Below are 25,578 nucleotides of genomic sequence, written 5' to 3' on the forward strand. Positions count from 1 at the left end.
GTCTGAATCATAACAGAATGAATCACAGAATTGTAAAAGAGTTTGGGTTGGAAGGTATGTTCAAAGATCACCTAGTCCAGCCCCCTTGCCATGCGCAGGGCCATCTTTCACTAGATCAGGTTGCTCAGTGAAGAAGAATGATGTTGATGACACTTAAAATCAAGGAGTTTGTGAATAAACCTTCAGCTGAGGAATGGGCAAAGCCTTCAGGTGCCTCTCTGCATGCAGTTGGGGGGTATTAAAGTCTGAGACAAACATCCTTCAAGAGAAGGATAAGTCAGGAGGGTAGAAATAATCCAATAGGAGATGGAAAACCAGGAAGACGTTTCAATAGCTGTTCAAACGCGTTGCAAAGAAAGGAACCAACACTGTTCTACACAAATACTAGAAATCTAAGAAATGTGGTGGAGGAACCACAATATTGGCTAAATATCAGAGGATATAATATTGGCTAAAATAGACCTGTGGTTTGAACCATGATGACCATTCTTATTTTCTGGTCAGCCTACATCTGCTTTTTCAAGTCAAAAGTGGTCTGGGATATAAGTGGGCTGAAAAGTTCTTTTTACAACTTTGTTCCAAGTGTGAAATGCACAGCCAAAACCACAACCCTGCACAAGGAGCTGAACGGCTCTGCTGATCACAAGGAATATACGGGGACTGTGACCTACCAAGTACCACGTGGCTGAGCTCTGATGCACCATCACAACTTCAGAAAGTAAATAACAACACATGGCTGATCTTAGATGCAACAGGAGTTACAAGCTAAACTTCAGTCAGCCGTGCTCTTGGATTGCGGTTAATCTCTGCAGGAGGCCCCAGCGGGAAGTGTTAATAAGAATAAACTGGGAAGTAAAGCCTACTGAAAAAAACCCCAACCCTGGAAAAGCAAAACCCTTCAGCTGCAGACTGGAAGCAGGGGGAGCTTTGCCAGGTGTGGGAGTGCAGAGAGGTCTTCGAGCGCGGCACACGGCTGCAGCTGCGGCTCTGTCTTTAGTGAATGCTTGTTTACTCAGCCTGGGAGCATGCACTTGCCACTTCTGAACTCCTGCTATGGCAGGTGAAGCTTATCTGCCAGATAGGACTGGCTGTAGGTATCCGAGAGAGCCATCAACCCCCTATTCTGACAGGCAGTAGCAAGAATTAATACGGGTGATAACTAGTCACTGCGTTTTGCTTCTTTTCACTGTTAGAAGGAAGAAGAGCTCTTCTCCTAGAGGAATGACATGAATGTGCGATTGCCAGAGCCAGACTGGATGGGAATGGCTTCCTGCACTGCCAAATAGAAATCCAGAGTTGTCCTCATGAGAGCTCTGGAGGATCCCTGTGGAAAACACTCAGTCACAGGGAGAAGGCAGGTAGATGGTGACAAGTGGGGCCAGGGTCCCCTTGCCTGACTGCTACTGAGTGGTAAGCAGGCAAATGTCTGATGCCCGGGAATGCGTGGGGTTTCCTCGCTCTGAAATGAATCTCATCAGGCTGGGAGAGCAGAGCGGCCAGACCCCTGAGACCTCCCGAGGAATAAAGCGGGGTCACACTTCTCTCCAGAAAGCAATGGTGCGTTTTGCAGGACCCTGGGCAGCTAAGACTTGGGAACAGCCTTGCTAAAGTCTGCTGCCAGTAAAGATTGAAAGGGGGAAACTTTCATGTTCAGACTAAAACCAACACACTTACATATAGAGATGTGTTTGCACTTTGTCCCCCACTCCATTTGCATAGCAGTTCCACCTGACCTTAGCTAGTGCCCCCCCACCCATGGTAAGAGCTGGGAAGGAGCATCCCAACAGCTAATTCCAGGGCCCTCTGGCAAAATACACACAGCACCCCCCAAGGATGATCTGGAAACCAGAGAGACACAGCGGTGTGATAGCAAAGGTCACCGCAGACAAGCGGCAGCAAAGGTGCACTTCCATCTCTCTAAATCTTTGAGTATGTTTGAACATAACGGTGTACTGAGGCTAAAGGACTGGAAATGTGGGATGACGTGCTGAAACGCACAACCTCTGTTTGCCCTTGTGAGGATTATGAGCCATACCTAAAAGCGCACTGCCACAGGACCAGGTAAATTGGCTTTTATTGAAACATACTGTAATATGGGGGTGGGGCTGGGGGGAAGATTCCAATTTAACACAAGTACATTGCTTTTCAGGCTCCCAAATAACTATTGATATCTGCTGTCCTGGAACAAATCATCTCTTCCTTGACAAGTCAGACAGCTGCTCTTTCTCTATCTTCCTTTTGTTATCTTTAATAGCCATGGATTGTTGAGGTACCTTGAAAAAAATGCAACTTACTTGATGGATGTCTCACCTCCTGCTATTAGCCCTGGTTCACAGGTTCATCTAATGCCTGCTCTTGCCTAAAAAACTCAGACCAAGTGCTTTTGAAATCACAGAATCATAGAATCGTTTAGGTTAGAAAAGACCTTTAAGATCATCAAGTCCAAACACAAACCTCACACTGCCAAGTCCACCACTAAACCATGTCCCGAAGCGCCTCATCCACACGTCTTTTAAATCCCTCCAGGGACGGTGACTCCACCACCTCCCTGGGCAGCCCGTTCCAGTGTCTGACAACCCTTTCTGTGAAGCAGTTTTTCCTAATATCCAGTCTAAACCTCCCCTGGCGCAACTTGAGGCCATTTGCTCTTGTCCTGTCACTTGTCACTTGGGAGAAGAGACCAACACCCACCTCACCACAACCCCCTTTCAGGTAGTTGAAGAGAGCGATAAGGTCTCCCCTCAGCCTCCTCTTCCCCAGACTGAACAACCCCAGTTCCCTCAGCTGCTCCTCATCAGACTTGTGCTCCAGACCCCTCACCAGCTCCGTCGCCCTTCTCTGGACACGCTCCAGCACCTCAATGTCCTTCTTGTAGTGAGGGGCCCAAAACTGAACACAGTATTTGAGGTGTGGCCTCACCAGCGCCGAGTACAGGGGCACGATCACCTCCCTGCTCCCGCTGGCCACACCATTTCTGATACAAGCCAGGATGCCGTTGGCCTTCTTGGCCACCTGGGCACACTGCTGGCTCATATTCAGCCGGCTGTCGACCAACACCCCCAGGTCCTTTTCTGCGGGGCAGCTTTCCAGCCACTCGTCCCCAACCCTGTAGTGTTGCATGGGGTTGTTGTGACCCAAGTGCAGGACCCGGCACTTGGCCTTGTTGAACCTCATATAATTGGCCTCGGCCCGTCGATCCAGCCTGTCCAGATCCCTCTGCAGAGCCTTCCGACCCTCAAGCAGATTGACACTCCTGCCCAACTTGGTGTCATCTGCAAACTTGCTGAGGGTGCTCTCGATCCCCTCATCCAGATCATTGATAAAGATATTAAACAAGACCGGTCCCAGTACCAAGCCCTGGGGAACACCACTTGTGACCGGCCACCAGCTGGATTTAACTCCATTCACCACAAGCCTTTGGGCCCGGCCATCCAGCCAGTTTTTTACCCAGCGAAAAGTATGCCGGTCCAAGCCATGCGCAGGCAGTTTCTCCAGGAGAGTGCTGTGGGAAATGGTGTTAAAGGCTTTATTAAAGTCTACATAGGCTCCATCCACAGCCTTCCCCTCGTCCAGTAAGCGGGTCACTTTGTCACAGAAGGAGATGAGGTTAGTCAGGCAGGACCTGCCTTTCATGAACCCATGCTGGCAGGGCCTGATCACCTGGTTGTCCCGTACATGCCGTGTGATGGCACTCAAGATGATCTGCTCCATAATCTTCCCTGGCACGGAGGTCAGGCTGACAGGCCTGTAGTTCCCCAGATCCTCTTTCTGGCCCTTCTTGAAGATGGGCATCGCATTTGCTCACCTGCAGTCTGCTGGGACCTCCCCAGTCAGACAGGACTGCTGGTAGATGATGACAAGTGGCTTGGTGAGCTCTTCCACCAGCTTCCTTGGTACCCTTGGGTGGATGTCATCCAGTCCCATAGACTTGTGAGTTTCTAAGTGGTATAGCAGGTTGCTAACCATCTCCGCTTGGATTGTGGGGGCTTCATTCTGCTCTAAATGAGACTGTGCTGGGTGCCCACTGCACGGTGAGTGCAGCGCACACTGTGTACAGCTCCCCTTCCCCTCCGACTGGCAGCTGGTGGGGTGAACAAGCTCTCCTGATCATCCTGAAATACAGTTAAGGTAGTAGCAACCTCTGGAGCTCATCCAGTCCAGGCTCCTGCTCAGAGCAGGGCCAACTATAAGATTGCTCAGGGTCTTCCCCAGCTGAGGCCTGACTATTTCCAGGGAAGTAGATCCCGCCAGCTTCTCGGGACAAATGGTCCCATGTTTGATCACAGTCATTGGAGAAAATTTTTTTCCAGTTGCTTAAGGTACAGGAATACTGGTATCTTAAATACATGAATACTGACAATTCTAAGTCAAGTCTAAAGAAAGCCATGGTTATATTTGACCAATTTCACCCAGACTTTGAACTAGTAAGACAAAGCAAATCTCTTTTGGGCTATCAACTGTCCTAAGGTATGTCAAAAGAAATAAAGACAAATGCGGTAGAAATGGCTGGGGGTGGTGATAGTGCGGCTGTTCCCTCGCTTTCCTCTGTCAGACTTTGCCGCCCCCAAATCTCAGTCAACACCATGGGCTGTGTAAGGCCTCCCCAGGCGGCTCCAGGTCAGCCCTAAAAACCTTCAACAGCAAACCAAAGCGTGCGTGGGGGTTAAGCTAAGTTACATGTCTTTGTGATGCAAAGGAGGAGTGCTTATATTGTCAGTTCAGCCAGCACAGCTGTAGGGGCACAGCCTTCTGCATACAGCTGCTACAAACAGCTGGACAAGTTAACGAATTTGAAGTCACGATCCTTTCTGCAGTCTTGCTGTGGCACTTACCCACTTGCCCTGATACTGAGAGAAACAAATGCAGCTGGAGACCTGTACCTGTTCAAACGAACTGACAGGTCTCTGTCCAAAATCATCAAAGGGCACCTCATAACAACTGCCAACTGCTATCGTGCGTTTAGGAGCTACCTTTAAACTAGAGCATTTAAAAACCTGCTTCTAGGCAACATCCTTAAGTTGATGGGTATCATGGAAGTCATATGTAACCCAGTATTAGCTACCCAGGTGCCTCTGCTTTTTGTGTCTCCATTTGCCTGATTAATCCGTGATTAAGAACCAGCGCTAGCTGCACGTCCCTGGTGAGGTTTTATATTCCTAAATGGGAAAAAACAACCCCTTTGGACCAGACCGTAGAACAAGCATCACTTTGGAGGGGGAGGCAAGACTGACACATTTAGTACGGAGTTTTGGCAAATACAGCAATAAACAGGGTCCTCTTTATACTTCCCAGTGATGCGTGCACATGCCCATTTTTCGTGGGCTGACGGAGCATTCAGCATTGAGATTGGCCCTTCCAACACTCAAGTGGGGAGAGGGGATTTCTGCTCTAATGTGTGTATTGGGTGCTCCTCCTAGCTCTCTTGTATTCTGCTTGAATAGCCAAGACCGAAAGAGAGGAATTTTTTTTAATCTCACATTTGTAGCTATTGGTAGCTAAAAAAGAATACTAACAGAAAGAGAAATTTGGATCCTCCACCATGAAATTAACAGCCACGCATTGTGATTTGAACAGGTCCCCAGTGGTACCCTTCCCGCGTTGGCCTGCAACTAGAACGCAGTAAGTATTCGTATGGTTGAATACAGCCACCTAACGTATTACTAACCCTCTGGCAAGTTCTCCTCCTAACAGTATTTCTCTCTCTATATGTGTTATTGGGTGAACTGTTAGCACTTTTTCATTCATTGACATCAATGATTAACTTACTAGCTTTCTCATTAATAAAGGAATCTAATGGTTTTCATAACCACGGAGTAAAAATGTTTCAGAACACAATACATGATCAAGTAACGATGACAAGGCAGTTTTAAAACCATTCACTCACATCCTTCACTCTCTGCATTATCCATTTTAATACTTGCTCACAGCCTCATCAGAAGATGCAACCGGCTGCAGGAGGCAGCCTCTTTTTTCACGCCACTACACTAGTTCTTGGTGTAGTTCTTGGAGATGAAGCTGCCACGGGCTGTGTGGCATTTGGGCTGTGGACACATAGCATTGCAGAGCCCTGAAAAATGAGGGCTCAGCACCCGGTGGAATTTAGCACCCTCACTGACTTAAACAGTCAATGAACATATATTGAAAGGGAGACACAATACACAATGTGGAAATGAGAAAAGAAGACTTGCAGCCATGGCAACACCCCATGCCAGTGGCTGTTGGGGATTCCTAATATCCAACTCACTGCCTCTATAAAAAAAAGAGAACCAGATATTGCTATTCTATGTCTCTGCCTGTACACTCTAGGTCCATCAGGACTGGAAGCAGATGCCTCAGAATACTGTGAAAAGTAAATGCAATGCTCAGATAACACCTGGTCTGCCTAGGTCAGGCAGCTTACAGAGAAATCTTGGACTGTGAGCCTTTGCCCAAGAAGTTGCGCTCATCATGATGGTGCCACCTATTGTAAAATAGCCTGAGAATGCAAATGCTTCAGCAAAAGATATCAGTGAGAGAAACACTGCATAGCATCGACTTTCCCATTAGTCTTGCGAGACAGAACAAAAAGTGCTCTATGAAATTGTGTGATTGCATGGCATGTCTCTAATGGGCTAGATTAACAGAGATAGCACCGTAACTATTGCTACGCATTGCTGCCCAGTGACATGTCAGCCTACTGCTTTTTTTAAAATGAGAGGAGAATAACTCTCATAGAAGTGCTTTAAGTTGCTAACCTGGAGAATAAGTACCAAGTCACAAAATAAATCAGAATACAAGTAGGGCCCACACCTTGACCATTAGCAGGGCAGCCTACGCATTAAGCTGAGCCTCTGAGAGGATGCCTGTTGTTCGTGCCATCTCCTCTTCCCTTTTTGTTGTTACAGATGGGCCCTATTTAAAGGATTCCATTAACATTCAAAGCCTTGCTGTTTCCTCCATCATTACACTGTATTTTACAGACCTGGGTCAGCAGGTCGGTTGGACCACAGTAAGTACGTCCTTGTAACAATCAACACGATACATCTTAATGTACAATGTGTTTTAGCGTCAAATTACTCCAACTTCCTCAGCCTGTCCTTCTCTTTGTCAAATGGTGTAATTACTTTACCAGCAGTCAAAACAGAATTAAATGGATAGTGAGCCAAGTTATCAACGTGCTAGCTCTGACATCCAATTAAAGATTAGAAGGTGGACCTAACAATATTGCCTGAGGGGAAAAAAAATATGAATTTTTAAAAACAGTTCTAGCTTATCTAGGGTTTATATGCCTGTGCAGGACCTGTAGCCAAATACATTCATTTGCTGTAAGGCTCCTCAGCTTTGAAAGTGGAAGGATATTAAAAAGAAAACATGAATTTCTGGTAATCCTGTTACTAATGCAGGAAAATTATTGGATGGAATGTCTTACTCTTTGTTCACCCAAAGAACAGTTCTGAGAGAGCAGTGAGGCCAAGGATTGCAGGCAGAAGATGCCCAGCCAGGCTCAGGAGTCACAGAATCATTAAGGTTGGAAAAGACCTGCAAGATCGTCAAGTTCCAACCATCAACTAACACCACCATGCCCACTAAACCATGTCCCGCAGTGCCACGTCCACACGTTCCTTGAACACCTCCAGGGATGGTGACTCCACCACCTCCCTGGGCAGTTTATTCCAGTGTCTCGCCACTCTCTCAGTAAAGAAATTTTTCCTCATATCCAGCCTAAACCTCCCCTGGTGCAACTTGAGGCCATTTCCTCTTGTCCTGTCACTCGTCACTTGGGAGAAGAGACCAACACCCACCTCACCACAACCCCCTTTCAGGCAGTTGCAGAGAGCGAGAAGGTCTCCCCTCAGCCTCCTCTTCTCCAGACTGAACAACCCCAGTTCCCTCAGCCGCTCCTCATCAGACTTGTGCTCCAGACCCCTCACCAGCTTCGTCGAATCTCTTTGCAATACAAAAGCATTTGCCACGAGCAACAATACCTGTATCATGCTGTGGGTAGAACCACGGTCTGTTTTTACTTCTGGTCACAGTTTGACTTCAGTTACTTTCCTGTAAGCAGGGTGGCAGGAGAGAGGCAACACATTCCACCCGGATAGGGTTGTGGGGAACTCTAAGCTTACGGGCTCATCTGCGCAAGGAGGAAGTGAAAGATTCAATTCTTTCACAGCCCAAAGACAGGAGACAGCAGAAGGGTTTGAAAGGACAGTGAAGGAGTGGGAGATGAAGGGACCTTTCCAATGTCCTGCAGCAGGCATAGGTGGCGGAGCTGAAAGTAGTCTCGCTACTAAGACTGACCTCTCTTTTGCTGTAGTTTGCATGTACGGCGTTAGCTGGAGTGACACACAGCCCGCACCTGTGTATTGGGTGACGAGATTCCCAATTTCTGCAGTGAGAAGCACGAGTAAGACAAGAGCTACAGTATGCGAAAGCCATAAAAGCCATGATGAGACTATTCATAGCAATGGGAAACACTGCCAATTGCTTGCAATTCCTTCAATGAAGCAAGTGAGTTTTTGCTAACTGGCATCATGGCTTCAGGCTAAATTATTAGATGCTTACCTCAGGCAGCCCACAGATCCCACCCTGCTCAGGTGGGGTGACCACAAGGCCCACTGGCAAGCCACCGTCCTTCCTTGGCTGTGCCTATATGGATGGAGATTGTGAGCGTCAGGTCTTTAAGCAGCTTGCAGATGATAGTGCTGGTTCCTCTCTCCAGTAGGTCACTATGGGCTAGGAAGCATTACTACAAGACACGTCGAATGGACGTGCTATTTTACAGCTCCTCATCCGTTAAGCAGTACGCTCAAGGCAGACGTTACTGCCAGAACTGCCCTTGACTTTGGGAAGAGTCAGCTTCCGGATTGGCACTGCAAGGTCACACATCCATCTCACCTGCTCAAGCTCATGTGCATTTCTCTCTCTCCAGGGAAGCAGGTAGCCCCTAGCAGCACAAACTCCGGGAGGTTTTAGCCCCTATGAACAAGAATATGACCTACATCTGTCCTTCCCAATCCCCAAGTGGTGACAAGCAGTTTACTTCAGTGGAGTAAGAGCGGTTCGCACTGTGTGACCTACCCCTTTCAGCAGAGGTCTGGGAGTTTGCCAAGGCTGAGGCTTTACCCCGCTGATTCCCACACTGATTAATGGCCTACTGGGGCCGTACTGATTAATGCTAATCGGGGTCCCTTTTCCCCCCGAACCCATCCCACCACCTCCCAACCCTGGAATTTCCTTGCAAAGCAAAATTGTGAGTAGTGCAGCCTCCTGTTTGCTACTAAGTAATTTGCAAGAACCTTATTTATTCTCTCCTTTCCTGGTGGTTTATGTAGCCTAAGACAGTAACATAACTAAAGCTTAATATGCCATTATAAATAGCGCAGTTATGACCAGGCGTTGATATTGCAGGCGGTGGCATTTTTTTATGATTTAATCCGTGTGTGCAGAAAGTTGACTCCATGAGTTTCTGAATATTCATCTTATCCCGTTCAGTTCCATATTCGAAACTGTTTCCATTCTCAGGGGCAGAAATCTTCTTCCTAGCCACATCATTTAAATAGTCAAGAGATTTTTATATTATAGCTAGTCTATAGCAATAGAGAAAAAGTTCATAGAAGATTGCATTCTAACAATAAGCAATTAAGAATGTATTTGTACACAGGATGTATAGTTTTACTGCCATTTTTACTGTGCTTAGAGCTCCCATTCTCCCATCCCCCTTGACGCTCTATCGGATTTATGCACACAGTGAGGGATGCTTCTGATTTAAGGGGTTGACATTTAAATAAACAAGGCACAGAATAAAAATATTCTTATCTCGTCAGCAAAATGATAGCTGAGGTACGAAGGGCCACATTCAGGTCTGGACTCCAAAAACAGACACAGAAGCTCATGGAGATAGGTTGGGGCTCCTGAGGTCGATGCATTGGGCATGGACCTGTCTAGGGGAAAACTAAGCACAGAAGTGGGTCTTCTGGGGCTTTGTTACCTCATTGGAGATCACACTTGAGATGCCCACTTGAGGATCAAGAACGCTAAGCCCCCCAATGCTGGGGATTTACACCAAGACAATGAGCTCATGTTTTTTAAAACGGAAAGTGGTACCCACCTCCACCTCTTGGGAGCAGTACCCTCTCCAGGCATGTTGTAAAATAAAAGATGATGCTGTTGCCTGTTCCCAAACAAACAGTTTGGGCCCCTAAGTCTAGGAGAGCATATTTCTGAAATCAAGAAACCTCAGCTTCCCTTTTGGAGCATGCATGGTCTCTGATTTACAGTCCTTGTCACACTCCACCTTGGAGGCTCAAGAGTTTGTCATCTCCTCTTGTCTCCTTGGTCCCCCCATCAGAGGCTGCCACTTTGTAGAAAGGATGTTTCTTTCTCATCCTCAGCCTTCTTAAAACACAGTTGCACAGTGACCGAAATATTTTTGTTGTTTTGTGGTGTGAAAGGTCAGCCATCCCCTGGGCTCAGGCTACACCACGGCTCTGAGATGGGTTGACCAGATTTCAACAAGTTCTAGAGGCTGGGTTGCTCTGAGGGAAGACAAACCGGGGTGAGGGATTTGCAGTTCTCCTTCACTGGAGCAATCACTTGTCAATCTCTTTTGAGAATGAGGCCCTTTCCTGGGATAATGTGGGTGGAAATCCAACCTCCGCTGGCTTTCTTAGAGGAATGGAGGCCCTCAAGGCTCATCTCCAGAAAGCAACTCAGGGAGAAAACAAAACCTGTTTCTTAGTATCATGGATTTTGGTAGAACTCTCTCTCTACCCTGCCTTCTTTTTTATAAAACAGGTATTACCTGAAACACATAATTTACTTCTCCCCAAGATTTACCAATTCCTTTACCCCACCTGGAGGGGACAGCTGAGGTTTGCTGACTGACGCTGCAGAGATACTAATGGAAGCCGAGTTTACAGATCTTTTCTGTATGCCTCCTGCAAAGATTGTACCCCCAGGGGTGTTTGAAATTCCCACCACTGATTTTATTTTTAATCTCTGTCCAATTTTGGGCCTTACCATGTTTGACACAGACCTCTTCTGACATGTTGCAACGCGGCACGTGACTTTTTGAAACATGGCTGGCATTTTACCGCCAAGAATGCATACTGCTGCTGTAGTCAAAAGGAAAAAGAAAACCGTTCTTCCTGCTCAAATTCAGACTTCTGTTAAAGCTTTCCTTGTTTGAGCAGTGATTGTAATTTCTGATTTATCAGCTTCTGTTAGTTGCTGCCCGGGCAGGCTACCAGAAGGATCAAAATAAAACTGAGAAAACAACACAGAACTGTGAAAAATATATTTTTCCTAAAAGTCTGTGAATTTCATAAGATTAACCCTGAAACACAGTACTTCAGTAAATATTTTTTGTAACTGTGATTTAAAATTAGGGATTGCTTAAATACTTTGACTCCTGAGAGCCTTAAAAACCTGAGGCTGGCAGCAGAACTGCTCCATTTGCTTAGATTATAGTTCCTTAGGTCATGCGTTTTTTTGCTTTGTGTTTGTACAGTCCCCCGCCTCGCATACCCTCCCTATGCGACTCTGATTCCACACAGCTCTGCGATACAAACAAATAATCACACAGGGAAAACTGTTGATTCTCTCTGATCCGAGTTACCACTTCAATAGACTTCTGCTAGCATAAAACAGAGCTGGCTGAAAAATGGAACTCTATTTAATAGGTTTAAGATTATATTATACGTCATTTTTCTAGAATAATCTCAATTTTTCCAATGAAAAAAGATTCTGCTCAATTTAGAAACGTGGAGATTAATATTTAAACCCGAGAACATCTTTGAAATCTGAAAATCTACGCTTTCTCTATTCGGTCTGCTCCGGTCAGCCTGGCGAGCAAAATTATCACTGAGTTAAGAGATCGTGGAAAATGAACAAGAAGCCAAGAGAGCTACGTTTAAAGCTCTGTGGTTACGTATAGCGGGTGTACACAGTGGGGAAGCACACGCTGTGCTGGAAAATGAGGTGCCCCTCTTCTCTCGGGGGGAAGGCAGTGTTTCGGTCAGTGTGGTTCTCTCCTCTTACTGGCACAGTGCCCGCGTACCGAAGTGTTTCTGTCCTTGGGTGTGGGTGGGTGGTGAATAGGGGAGGAGCGGTTTGCTCTGACTGTGGCTGGCAGAGCCCACTCAGCAGGTCCTGTAAATGTGGGACAAACCCATGAAGTTTGTGGGATGGGCGTGATACAAAGCAATTTATGAGTATCGAAGGGTGTAAAAAGGAGGCAGCCAAACTGCCGCAGACTCATTTTCTCCACCTTCTCTATACTGAGGTCAGCTTTGGGCTTCCCATGGGGAACAACTTAAGATATTTTCCCTAATTTGGGAAAGGAAGAAGAGACTTCAGTGAAGGTTTATAACCTCTCCATGGGATGTAGAAGTACAGATGATTGTAACAGAAGAAAAAAGACAGGGTCTGAGGAATTTGAGGGAGTGGGAGGGCCGGGAGTCCCAGCAAACTAGCGGGCCCATGTGAAGAAGATAAATGTAAAAAACTTCATATGATCATTGCATAGGAAGGAATTTGAGATGAAGGTGAGAGAGAGAGCTGAGGCTCTGTAGGATGTATCAGTAGAGAATGTCACTGAACATATTTCTCAGCGAATACGTATCACAGCTTGCATGTTTTGTGGCCAATTCAAACACAGTTAGTTGTGGGACAGGACCCTACAAATTGAATACCACTCTCAGAGAACAGTGGGTACCTGGAAAACTTAGCAGCAAATAAACAGAACATGTGATTCTGTATAAATCTGTGGGTGGCTTAAGAGCGACTACAACGAAGTGCCAAAGAGAGAGAAATCTCCAAACAGTTTTTCATTGCTAAGCCTCTTGGATCAATAGATAATTTGATCACCACAGATGATCTCCAGGAAAAAACAGAAGTCACTGTTTCCTCTACAGCCCCTTTTCCAACTACAATTATTTTTAAGGCAAAACACCGCCCTTTTAGAGCTAGCAGCTTGTACTTGGCAGAGGTTTCTGCTTGAACACACACTAAGTGCTGCTCTACCTTGGTACCGCTGGCCAAGTCTTGAGCTGATCCTAGCCAAACGCTATGAACTTTCAAAACATTGTAACCTTTCACAAAGGCAACCTACACCCACAAGACTGGTCTTATTTTTCGTTTAATTCAGTTTAATAGTTTTCTGCCTCCAGGGTTATCAGGAGCGAACAGCTTGCATTTGCCTGATTTCTTGCCATGGTTTTGTATTGTTTGTGCCTTTCCTCGGGCCACGTACACTTTTGGCTCTTTGTTACTGCCCAGTGGCAGCATGAAGTCAACTGATAAGGGAAGAGGAGACCTCCGAAACTGCCCAGCTGGCTGATTGGGATTCCTCAGACGCTGCTTCCAATAAGGCAAACAGCGCTGCAATAATTTCTCTTGGTCTCAGCAACAAATGCCACAAGCTCACGATGAACCATGCCAGTGTGTCAATTCTTCAGGCGCCAAAGGGAGTTAGGGAGCTACGAGGAAAATTAATTCTGAGGGGTGAGCGTTTTGGTTGCTGTTGAGCACAGAACAGGCTGAAGAACCTATGGATAAGTGTTTCTAGTGATACCCTTGAGTTTTTACCGCTTCAAGCACGAAGAAAAGGTAAAGGGAATTCAGTAAGCATAAACAGAACAAGCTGTTTCTTTCAGTTATACACAACTTTACACTTAAACCCCTCCTGCTAGTTAAGGAACAAAGAGCTACTCGAGGTATGGTGCTGATAAGTGCAGACCATTTCCTATTTGTATTCAGAGTAACTAGGGAGGTTGACGATTTGCCAATCTACGCAAATTTGAGAAGTTCTAATCCCTCTAGAATGCGTAAGCCTGGCAAAATTATTTTGCATGGGCAATTTCTGCCCAACCCCTTACCGGGCGGGGGGGGGACGGGGGGTAAGGAGAGCGCAAAGCGGAGAGCGAACCAGAGTGAACCAGTGTTTGGGAGAGCGAACCAGAGAGTGAACCAGTGTTTGGGAGGACCAAGTACCCCTTTGTCAGTCTTTGCCCACCTTGTCTGGTGACCTTGACAAGTCACTGAATTTCCCTGTATTTCAGTTTCCAGATCTGCGGCAAGAAAATAACAGTATTTTCCTCTTTGCAAAGTGCTTTGAGGCTTCTAGATGAAAAGCCCTGTGGAAGAGCTAGTTGAGGTTATTAGTAATAGCCAGGTGTTAAAAAGCGCTATTTCATTTAGGTGTCTACATAGCAGATGATAGATGTACATTTTAAAATGATACACATTATATGGCAGATTTCAAAACGCTGTCAAAGCCCTGTAAAGATTTGGCAGCAAATCTGAACTCATATTGGTGTTTGGTTACAAACAGAGCTTGAGTGCTTTGCTGAATATGTATAGGTACAAACATATATAACATGCATATACGTGTGTGTATAAGAAGAAAATTTGTTCGTTTGAAGTAATTTTCCATTTTGAGTAAGAAACATGCAAAGGCTGGTGCTCTCAGGGAAGAATCTTGACCAGAGCATGAGGTGGTCTGATGCCAAAGCAGTGGTTTCGGACAGCTCCGTCTTAGGAGAAGAGACAGGAGAAAGCTAGGATTTCACCTCCCTTTTCCCACAGAGAGAGCACAGGCCTGGCTCAGGAAGAAACAGAATCAATCCCTGTTCACTGCCCAGCTCCCAAAGCTGGCCTGAGTCAGCTGCAGTTTGCCTAGGAAATCCTATAGCAAATCCATCCCTATCTCTGATATTTGCAGTAAATACTGAGCTGCAGCCTGAAATACTCTTAGACACCGAGTCACTGCAAAATCTGCCCAGATGAGGGAAGTTTCACGTGCCCCTGCGTGCGCTATTTAAGTTTTGGAGAATGGATTAGCTGGTTTCATGAGAACTGGAACAAAAATCACTGCATATTCAAGCAGCCCTTCAGAATTGTTCCACCCGATGCAAAACTGCTGCTGCTGCAGATTTTTGCAAACATGAAAATACAAAAATTTTAAAAAGGTAAAGATTTAGAGATGCTGCTAAAATTATGCCATTATCATCCCCAGGTAATGGTATGGCCCTTAATGAGGTAAGCAAAGCATATGAAGTAGAAATTAGTCCAGATATTAATAACGTTTCTTAATGATCATTAGCACAAGAGTACTTAGATGCCTTTTACAATGCCAGCCCTAACGTAGTTAGACGCTAAGTTTAATGTGATTTGGGGGGGTTCAGCTGCCTGTTTCTCTTGGGTTTCTCAGAAATCCCAGCTGCCCTCTGTACATACACACAAAGTAACGGCCTGTCTGTCCGATATCAGTAGATCCTCCTCTTTATGCGGTACGTACTGTTTTGGTCTGACCCTGGCTCAGACCTGCAACAAGTGCCTTTGTCTCACATTTAGCTAAGTTCTGTCCATTAGATAATTTATATACTGCAGCTGCTTCTCCATCAAAGTTACCCAGGACACGCTTGAGCTATTTTGTACCTCTTGCTGTGCTGAGAGCTTCAGGCAATGGCCCAAAGTCATCGTCCCGCTGCAGGTATTATCCTCATACCATGCTCTCCGCTTCCCCTGCTTGAACCCAGATATCCCGTTGGCAGTGGAAGAGAAAACATCATGACCAGCACCGATGAACTGGGAAACTGCCCCTACATGGCATGGAAAGAGCTGCGGGAAGGGATCAGTATGGAAAAGGCTGTATGGCCTTTCCTCAGCTCTGCTCTGCAGCTTGTCATAAATGAGATAATGTGAGACTATGCCAAAAGGCAACATGATACAAGACAGGGTGTGTTGTGTGGTATTACAGAAAGGGCATGCCGTAAACATTACAGAGAGGAATTAGCTGATGCCCTCATGTGAAGATTGCTAATCCGTGGGCTGCTCGTTTATAAAGAGTCTGTTGGACTTTTTTCGGACTCCCTCAGCTCCACCCCCTCTGTTTATAGCTTCCTTTTGTCCTTTTCTGCCTTTTCCCAGCCAGTACACATGGCACTATTAACTCGCATCAAACACCTTTCCATTCCCTGTAGCAGACCTGTTGGGATGGTGTCAGGCACTATGCCAGCTTCCCCGTACCAGCCAGAAAGTTCACCTCACATTCCCTCAAATAACTTTAAAGAGCTCCTTTCACCTCTGCTGCATTCATATCTCCCTAAATATACCCTCTGCCTCATAAGGTCTGGGATTATAATTCCTGACCTGGTTGTTACTCAGTTCAGCAAGGTGCTACTGGCGCGATCGTCCGAACAGAGATAAAAAAAGCAGGTACAATCTGGCTCATGCAAGATGAAATGCCTTGCTGGTTTGCGAATTAGCTATCCTGTATTTTTTCCCCATTTGTCTCATCATCTCTTGAATGATGGAGACTCCTACATTAGCTCCCTTTTGACGTATTTCACATCTCTGCTTTGTTATTTATGTAGTAGATGTTTCCAGTTTAGGTATTACTGAATCAGGTCCCCAAGGACCTGATAATTGAGACAGGTAAAGAAGCTTGAGTGTAGCGCCCTGAATGGAGCTCATGCCTTGGAGAGGTTTAACTCAAGAACACCACGTTCTCTACGCCACTAAATATAAGAGGTATATAGAATATATAATGCAGGACACTGTAGAGGAGAGAAGGAAGGTAAGAGAACTGGACACTGTGCAAGACAGGAAACAGAGTGTGCAGAAGTGGAAAAAAGGGGCAATCTCCTGTTTTCTTTCTTCAGGGAGTTAATGATGAGCTCAACAGTTAAATTCTGTTGAGCTATGCACATTGTAATAGAGATGTAGTTTACAAAAGACCACCGTATTTGGCTGCACTAAATACATCAAAATACTCTAGGCAGGCTCACAAGATGGTAAAGAAAAAGTAATTTTCTTCTAAATATTGGATGATTTTTACATTTCTGCAGAAGAGAAATCCTTTGTGTTTTAAATGATCACTTTTTTTGCTTTTACAAAATGGTATGTCTTTTGTCTAGGAACTACAAGATACAAGGTTATTATTTTCAGGGTTTTGTTTAAAATTTGATTCTTATTTTTGCAGGATATGTCAGCAGGAATTAGTATCTTAGTAATTTTGTAGGTTTTTTTGAGCATCTGTAAAAATGATAGGTTGAACTGATCCTTAACACAACTAATAACTCCCCAAGCCTCACAGTTAGTCAACTATAGGATGAGCATGAAGATGCTAGGTAGGCTTAATTGCATATATTCTTTGAGAATCATAGTAAAAGAATGGTGCTTGCCTTTGATTGCCAATCAATCGGTTAGAACTGATTGTAATTTTTTGTTAATTTAAGACTACTTTCCCTTCCACCTGCTTGAACTCATGGGATTTTTAGCAGAGTTTCTCTGCCTGCCTTTCTGGGACTCAGTTTTCATTTCTGATGAATTTAAAATCAGTGAGCCAGAGAAGGAGAGCAGGGTTTGCAGCACAGGAGATGCAACAGAGGGAAACAGACTGAAACTCACCCAAAATGTAAAAAAAACAACCCCAAAACACTACAGCAGATTGAACCTCATCCTCTAAAACAGAATGCTGCTGATCTTAACTATGTTCCAGCAGTGTGACGCAATTATGACAGAGGCAAATACAGTCCTGCCTGCCAGACAACACCTACTTTGATTGCAAATCTTGCAGCTGACCCTGGACCGCCTGCCTCCGCATGGGCGGTTAACGGTTTGTGTTGGATGTGACTGACACACAGATAAGACGGGACTTCATCCCCGGTCGGTAAAGCACCCCGAGCGTGCTGATGCTGCTCACCTCCACAAACCCCAACTCAAGAGCTGCTAGTGATGCTCTCAGCTGCTTCTCTGAATTGCTCTGATGGGAGGTTCTGCATCCCCCTGCCTACTTCAGAAACACCTCCTCACCCAGTCACAGGGATTCAGGTACCATGTGGCTGGTAGCTTTCGCTGTTAAATAGAGACTGGATTTTTTTTTTTACTAAATCTTGAAGCTTTCCTTCTCCTTTCAGCATCTGAAATCAGCCAGGGAGTAATGGGGGAACACTTGGTGCGGTGACAAGTAACCACAACTTGGTGCTAAGTCCTGCCAAGCTTTTCCTGGCAGCTTTGTAATATGCTCATGCCAAAGAGATGATAAAAGCTGGCAGTTACGGGTGTATTTTGTGGTGCAACTTATGGCTGAGAGGAAAAGCTACACTGAAGAAAGCAGCTCCTTCCAAGCTCTTAGACTGACCTGCCCAGACCATATTATCTGCACCTCAGTCTCCTATACCACTGTATTTAGTGTGTTAGGTTTTAATAGTGTAGGCTGCCTCTTACAGTGTTCGCAGAGTGCCTAACACAGTGGGCTCACAGTTAGGAATAGACCCATACAACTGCTATTAGGGTGAAACTCTAATACGCCCTTGGCCGTGGTGTGTTCCACTGCAATGTGGCCTCTTAGACACTCCTTGCTTAAATGTTTTCATACACACGTACACACACAACCGCTCCTGGGATCATGCAGAGTCTAAACGGAGCACAGAAATAATGGTGTCACGTGGAACAAAAGAGAATTTGGCATTTCCCTGGTAGAGAACTGTTAAGTCTGTTACTTTTGGAGACATTCCTGCTACGAAAGGCTGAAATTTCAAAAAGTTTTCCCCTGTAATAGAGGAAAAGGAATGGTAGTGAGGGTCCCAAATGAAGGAAACCTAATTGCAGACTATTTCTGCAGGAAAACCTTTCCGTTTCAAAGCTCTTCTGAAGAGCGATTAGAAGAACAGCCCACTGGGGGTTGGACCTCCTGCCAAATAGTACTTTTGAGAAAGGTAGTCTAAATTCAGCGTTGCTTCCTTAAGCCACAGGTATTTCTCCATTATAATTCTATAGCAGAGCAAATAGCCACCTTAAAGCCAAACAGCCCGTTATTTATGAATCTTTATCTCTTAAGCAATACTATGCACTTGAGTTACGATTTTTCAGTTGCTGGTCCTTGTAAACATGTAGGACTACACCATTTTCATTTTATTCTGAGATTCATTCCAGTGGGGAAGAGATGATCAAATCCAGACCTCACGTCACTCTAACCACGTTTTACTTCTTCCAGCTGTTTGTAGCTTAAGAGTGTGCCCTGACAAAAGGCAATCCAGGCTGTACCAAACCAAAGCCAGAAGGCAAAACAGGATGGCTCATGGCAGCGCTGTAACTCTGCCTTCTCTCCCTGCCCCCTTACCTCCTCTCGGCTCTCTGCGGCTAGCAGGGGTGACAGTGGGGAGATGAAATTATTTCCTTCTGTTTTACAGGGTGACTTTCTTGTCCGGTCTGCCCACCGCAGGCTACTTCTGCTGATGCCTGGGCAAGGAGGAGCCCCACTCGGTCGCTGACCAAAGGCTCAAAGTGCCATACACCAGGCAGGCAGGTCCTGCTCTTCCACCCACCACCAAATTTCAAGCAATGATCCCTCCCTTCCAGATGACTCTGCTAGCAACCAGGATTCAACGCTATGTTTGTTTCTGTCGTGCTTGGTTGGCTTTTAACTGATGTATCACTTAATTGCAAAAAACACGGGCAGAAAGCAAGCTGCCTTCAGCTTTAGGGCCTTGATTTTCAGTGTTATTTAGATTCCAAATAGGCATCTGATGGCACAGCCAAAAGTATAAAGAGGAGACGACTGTGATTTTGACCACCTTCCATGAAGCCTTCCTGACTGTGTTAATGTTCTGCACAGAAACCTTTCTCTCATTTCCTAGATGGATTTTACTCCTTTGCTAAAGAGACAGCAGAAAAAAACCTATGTGTCATTTAAGTCCTCAAAATGAAGCCAAAATGACATTTGGAGGATGAATAGGTGTTGTGGCTAGGGGTATTCTTTTTCTCATGCCTTTATTGGTACAATTTCCTACGCTGATACAGCTATTTTCTTTTTCATTTCTAGTTTTTTCTAACAGAATACACCGGGCCTCTTCTAATATATCTGCTCTTTTACATTCGTCTTTCAACTATCTATGATCAAGTGGAAAGTACGAAGAACTTCCGTCACCCAGTGGTCCAGTAAGTGACACTTGAGTGAACTGTTTTCCTGGAGGACAGGGAGCCAGAGGGATGGAGAGTGCTCTTCCAGGGCTGAGGAGGTTACAGGGGCTGCGAGGCTGCGTGCCCGGTCTCAGAGTCTGGGGGAGTTTCAGATTGTTCAGGTTTGGCATTTTAGCAGCACTCATAAGCCTGACCAAAAATGGGATCCCAGCTGCAACGGTCACTGCACCTCGTTGCAATGGGAGATGTAGTATTTTCCTCAAATAGTTTGCACTCTAGACACACAGCCTGAACAGAAAGGTGAAATAATAAACACAGTGGGTAGTAACCCAAAGTCACACTTGACAGAGAGGACAAGGTTTCAGTTGTCCCACTCCCAGTCTCTTTACAGTGCATTCCCACTCATAAGATGAGTAGCATCAGCATCCAGCACAGAAGATAACTATGCCCATGCCAGCTCTCACTTGGGCACAACAAGGAGGAATTTCGAGAGGTCTGCATGTCATGAGTCAGGTCAAGGACAACTGAGAAACTCAAAACAATCAGAATCACAGAATCACTAAGGTTGGAAAAGACCTGTAAGATCATCAAGTCCAACCATCAACCCAACCCCACCATGCCCACTAAACCATGTCCCACAATGCCACGTCCACATGTTCCTTGAACACCTCCAAGGATGGTGACTCCACCACCTCCCTGGGCAGCCTGTTCCAATGCTTCACCACTCTCTCAGGAAAGAAATTTTTCCTAACATCCAGCCTAAACCTCCCCTGCCGCAACTTGAGGCCATTTTCTTTTGTCCTATCACTTGTCACTTGGGAGAAGAGACCAACACCCACCTCTCTGCAACCTCCTTTTCAGGTAGTTGTAGAGAGCAATAAGGTCTCCCCTCAGCCTCCTCTTCTCCAGGCTGAACAACCCCAGTTCCCTCAGCTGCTCCTCATCAGACTTGCGCTCCAGACCCCTCACCAGCTTCGTCGCCCTTCTCTGCACATGCTCCAGCACCTCAATGTCCTTCTTGTAGTGAGGGGCCCAAAACCGAACACAGTATTTGAGGTGCGGCCTCACCAGCGCCGAGTACAGGGGCACGATCACCTCCCTACTCCTGCACCACAGGAATTCAGAACCAGTAATCTGATTTTTGGAACTAACCTCTTCCAACTGTAATTGTTCCCCAGGGCCAAATGCAACGTATTTGAGTTCTGAAAGACTTTTAAGAAATAAAACACTTAAGTGACAAACAAAAACAAGAGCTCAGCCACTGTTAGAGAACAGTGAAGAGCACAAGTTGTACCTAGGTGTACAGAAACAAACCAGAGGAGCTCATACATAAGCATAACCCAGGTAGCTTGGCTTCTCTCCGTCCCTGGAACAGTCATGCTAACAAGGAAAATGAAACAGCTCTGATATAATACACTAGGAGCTGACCATAATGAAACGCAACCTGCTTAGTCTGCTAGAACTCAAGAGCGTGCCAAAAAGCAACAAAGAGAGGACAGCCAACCAAGAGAGCTTTTTACAACCTTTGACAGCCCCTGCCATTCCCAAGCCTTTTGAAGGACTCTGGAAGAAGCAAAGCAGACCTGATCAATGGGAGGGATTAAGGGCTGTTACAGCCAAGAAAGTGGCAAGCAGCTACACACGATAACTGCCAGGGAGGCTCAAGACGCTGCCACCACCAACTGTGCCCTTCCACAGGATGGTGGTTAATGCACCAGGCAGGCTGGGAACTTTCACACTTAAACAACTTACTTCTCTTCAGTGTGATCGTCCCCATTCTGGGACAATCTTAGTGCCTGGCAGAGGGGTGGAACGGGATCGAGGAAAGCCTGTGGGCTGCGTAAGTTGGAGCACTGGAAGTGGGAGGGCACACAGTGAACTAGGAGCCTCAAGAACAGTACAGCTTTCCCACAGCACTTTTTCTACACTACGATTGCAGAATCAAGGGAGCTGGTATACAGCAGAGAAACACAGTGAGTAATAATACCATTTACAGATGGAGGAACAGAGACTTGGAGAGACATTAAGGGAGTTAGTGGAGCTGGGCACGAGACCACAGAATAGTTGAATTCAAATCCAGAGCTGCAAGATGCTTGCCTTCCTTCTCTTGCTCTTACACTTAAAGGGAGAGAGTTTCTGGTAGCACAGAAGAGCCAGCGATACCTTTACCTTCTTTTAAGGGGGCAAGGGATGTGCAGAATCCTTCCAGTGACCACTCCTTAACGGGTTCATCTGAGGTCCCCATCCTAAGCCAAATTAATTTTAAAATTCCCAGCAAAGCTGGAAGTTTGCTCCAGACTTTGGGTAAGTCGTTAATTGTTTGAAATTCTCTTAGCTCAACTCTCTCTGGTTTAATTACTTTGAAATTGTTTAATCTTTGACTCTGGCTACCATACAAGACGCATAATAAAAGTATTTGAGATTTCACATGCTGAAAATCACTTTTCATTTATGTCTTATAATTGGTTTGCAGTGAGATGGACTCTGGTAGTACGGTAAATGTAACCAAGATAAAATGCCACCAGGAATCGCTCTTGACATTTGTTTCTGAAACTCAATCTCTATGAGCTGCAACTCATTCTCGGAAGCAAATCAGCAACGCCTGTTATTGTTTCACAATATTCCTCAAAAGAGAATCAGTATAATAATTTCTACAACAATTACCTCATTTCTTTGTAACGGGCAACAAAAAAGCCATCAGAATGGATTAACTTTGCAACCAAATCTCATTTTGCTTCCACAAGGAAATGAAATACAAACTACCTCCATGGAGCTACTTGAGTTGGCAAAGGACAAGGAAACCATTCAGAAGATACTCAGAATGTTTTTAAATGTCAGACACGTCCTACAGGAGCGTTAAGGTGGCCTTAAAACGTGGGAGACGTCTTTTGGAAAAGCACGGCAGACGCCTGCTTGTATACGCAGCTGTCCTGTTTTACTGTCTTGTCAGGGCTATGTATCACTTTTGGAGCTCGAGGAGCTCTTTTTAATTCAAGGCTAGTAAAAATAAGTTGCTTTCCTGCAAAATGAAAGCAACTTTGTGTAACACTGAAAATGATTCCATTAATCTTTGGTTCCAGATGCTTCAATTAAGACAATATCTTAAATCCCACGACTTCAGTGTGACTGCAGTTTTGGAATATTAGTCCCTATTCTTTTTGTGACATTAAACTGTGAAGTAATAAAAAGCAATCTTTCACTTACCTTAATTTCCTCTTTTTTTCTTTCTTCCAGCTTGGCCTGCCTCTGCCATTGTTTACACTACATCAGGCATCTTCTGGAGACATTATTCGTTCACAAGTTTTCGGGAGGGCACACTCCTCTGAAAAATATGATAAAGGTGACAATATGTTTATCAGTTTGTGTAAGAGAGAATATCCTCGTATCAGAGCAGTCCTTGGAAGAAGATAGGAAAATAAAAAAATCATTTATTTCCTAGCTCCAGGAGTTATGATTAGTCAAAATGCAAATAGAGGAAGAATTTCAGGGCCATGTCCCCAAGGACATGAACTGAAATCAATGTCCATTTTAGCTCCTGCATGTCAGTGTCGACTTTGACTCATCCACCCAAGGGGCTGATTGTCATGCCCGGGATATTTCTCAGTCTGAATGCTATTTTATTATGAGATATGCTGCTGCAACATCTAGCAATGCTGACAGAAATCACACTCCACTTCCTCAGTGCAGTGTAAATACAGAGCAAGAGTCAGGCCTTGCATTAGGGAGCTAAAATCAAATTACAAGGAGGAAAAAAAATAATAATCTCCTTCTATAGGTGGAGGCCTCAGGAAGGAAGATACTGAGCTGGCCTAAAGTCTTCTGTCTCCCAAAGCCTCCTGAATTTCACCTGCGTGTCATTACTCATAGGCTCTCCTTTCTTTTATTTCACATACTCAGTCTTGGTCATTTTGTACCACCCCACCCCCCATCCCATTCAGTGTGATGTAAAGATCCTCCCTTGAAAGGTTTTGCAATATATATAAGATTTTAGTGAATGAGATAAACGTATGGCCATGATAGGGAGCTCGACTCACTTCCAGTCAGAAAGGAGGTAATGAGAAGCACACTAGAGATGTTGTTTTACAATTCACAGTGTTTATTAAAAAAAAAAAAAAAACAAACAACAAGAGGAATATAAGCTAAACGGCTTTGGAACCAGAGTGCCATTTCCAAAGTGATTCGTGCATGTGGGAGTTAAAGACCCACAGTTACTGTCGTCCCCTCATGTCTGTGGTACATGTACCACAGTGGCTTTGCATAAAAAGATTAAAAAGGGAAAGCCTGACTTGCAGCCCTACTTACGGGATGGAGCTGTAGCCAGTCCCAGCACACTGCTCTTCCCCAGAAGGTACTGAGCTTGGGACGCTTAACTTAGATGCGGAGCTTAGGCACGTAAAAAGAAAACCACCCAGTTTCCAGGGTGGTTTCAGTTGTTTGGGTGTCGAGCTTTGGTTTTACCTTGTACAAAGATGGGATTGCAAGGATGCAAGATTGCAAGGATGGGAGCGGTGACCCCTACACGTGGCAAGAACATGATCGCATTCTCTCTGCTTGGACTTTCCCAAGCCCACGGCTTCAGGCAGCAAGCAAAGGCAGCTGGGGCGCTGCTTTTTAGCAAGAGGATGAAGCGGGGCCGAATCCATGGGAGTAGATGCAGTGTGTAGCTCAAATATCTTTGTAGGAACTGTGTGACTTTTTTTTGCCAGGGTTAAAGCAGGCCTATTCAGTTGTACTCTTTATCGTCTCGGCTGGTTTAGAGTTCTGTCTGGCTAGCTCTATCTTGCTTGGAAATGCTGAGTTTAAGGTATAGTAACAGCTCAGCTGTTTTAACCAGCCTTAGACTTTTAATAGTGCAACTCAAGAGAAATGTGCCCTTCAGCAGTAGAATCAAATAAGGAGAAAACAAATGTCAATTCCTACAACAGGCATAAAACACATTCAACACAATCCAAAAAATCTACACTGTGTGTCTTTTTTTTTTTTTTCAGTAGCTTCATAACATCTTAAAAAGATCCGTATTCTGTGACTCAGGAAGCCACTGCAAAGTCTTTCAATGGTCATCTGGGTTTTGCACTTACCAGAATTTATAAAGTTATGGTTTGTACTTGTTTATCGCCCTTTCCAACAAAAAAAAAGTCTCTTTTGTCCTTTCCAGGGCTGTGCCTTTTACTGGGGATTCACTTCCTGGATTGCATACTACATCAACCATCCACGCTACACGCCACCATGTATGTATAAGTCGAACAGAAAACTGACCTGAGTTTTAAAAAGTTTTTGATATGCAACCTTAACTCCTTCCAAATCAATAGGTGGCCCCCACATGAGATCGTATGACTAACCTAGCCAGAGATGGGCCTTTTCTCCTTGTCAGAAGGAAGATTGTCGTGCGGGAGGCACTCCCGCTGTGCCACGGAGTGTATGTTCCTCTTCAGCGGTGGTCAATCGCTGTCCAGCTTTAGCAACTAGAAATAATTGGCCAAGTGGAGAAAACACAAAGGTCGATATATTTGGCTCATCTTCACAATATTTGTATTATGAATGCAAGACAGAACTAGAGCTGGCTGCATTTTCTCGGAGGAGATGTTTATTTGCTAAAGATACCTCCTTTTCATGAAAATTATGGTTTTTCTTTTTTTTTTGGTGAGAAACCACTAAAAGTCAATCAGATAC

General features: G+C 45.1%; 1 protein-coding gene across 1 annotated transcript in view; it reads left to right on the forward strand.

Moving 5' to 3' along the window:
* The window catches only part of TECRL (trans-2,3-enoyl-CoA reductase like), a 70,859-nt gene that overhangs the window by 33,804 nt on the left and 11,477 nt on the right, over positions 1–25,578 (forward strand). The window contains exons 3-7 of the mRNA XM_059817494.1: positions 5,575–5,619; positions 6,885–6,988; positions 19,811–19,926; positions 23,143–23,248; positions 25,064–25,136. Coding sequence (XP_059673477.1) covers positions 5,575–5,619; positions 6,885–6,988; positions 19,811–19,926; positions 23,143–23,248; positions 25,064–25,136 — 444 coding nt within the window. The remainder of the gene's footprint in view (positions 1–5,574; positions 5,620–6,884; positions 6,989–19,810; positions 19,927–23,142; positions 23,249–25,063; positions 25,137–25,578) is intronic.

The sequence above is a fragment of the Gavia stellata genome, chromosome 5 (genome assembly GCF_030936135.1).
Source record: "Gavia stellata isolate bGavSte3 chromosome 5, bGavSte3.hap2, whole genome shotgun sequence".
In the NCBI taxonomy this organism is placed as follows: domain Eukaryota; kingdom Metazoa; phylum Chordata; class Aves; order Gaviiformes; family Gaviidae; genus Gavia; species Gavia stellata.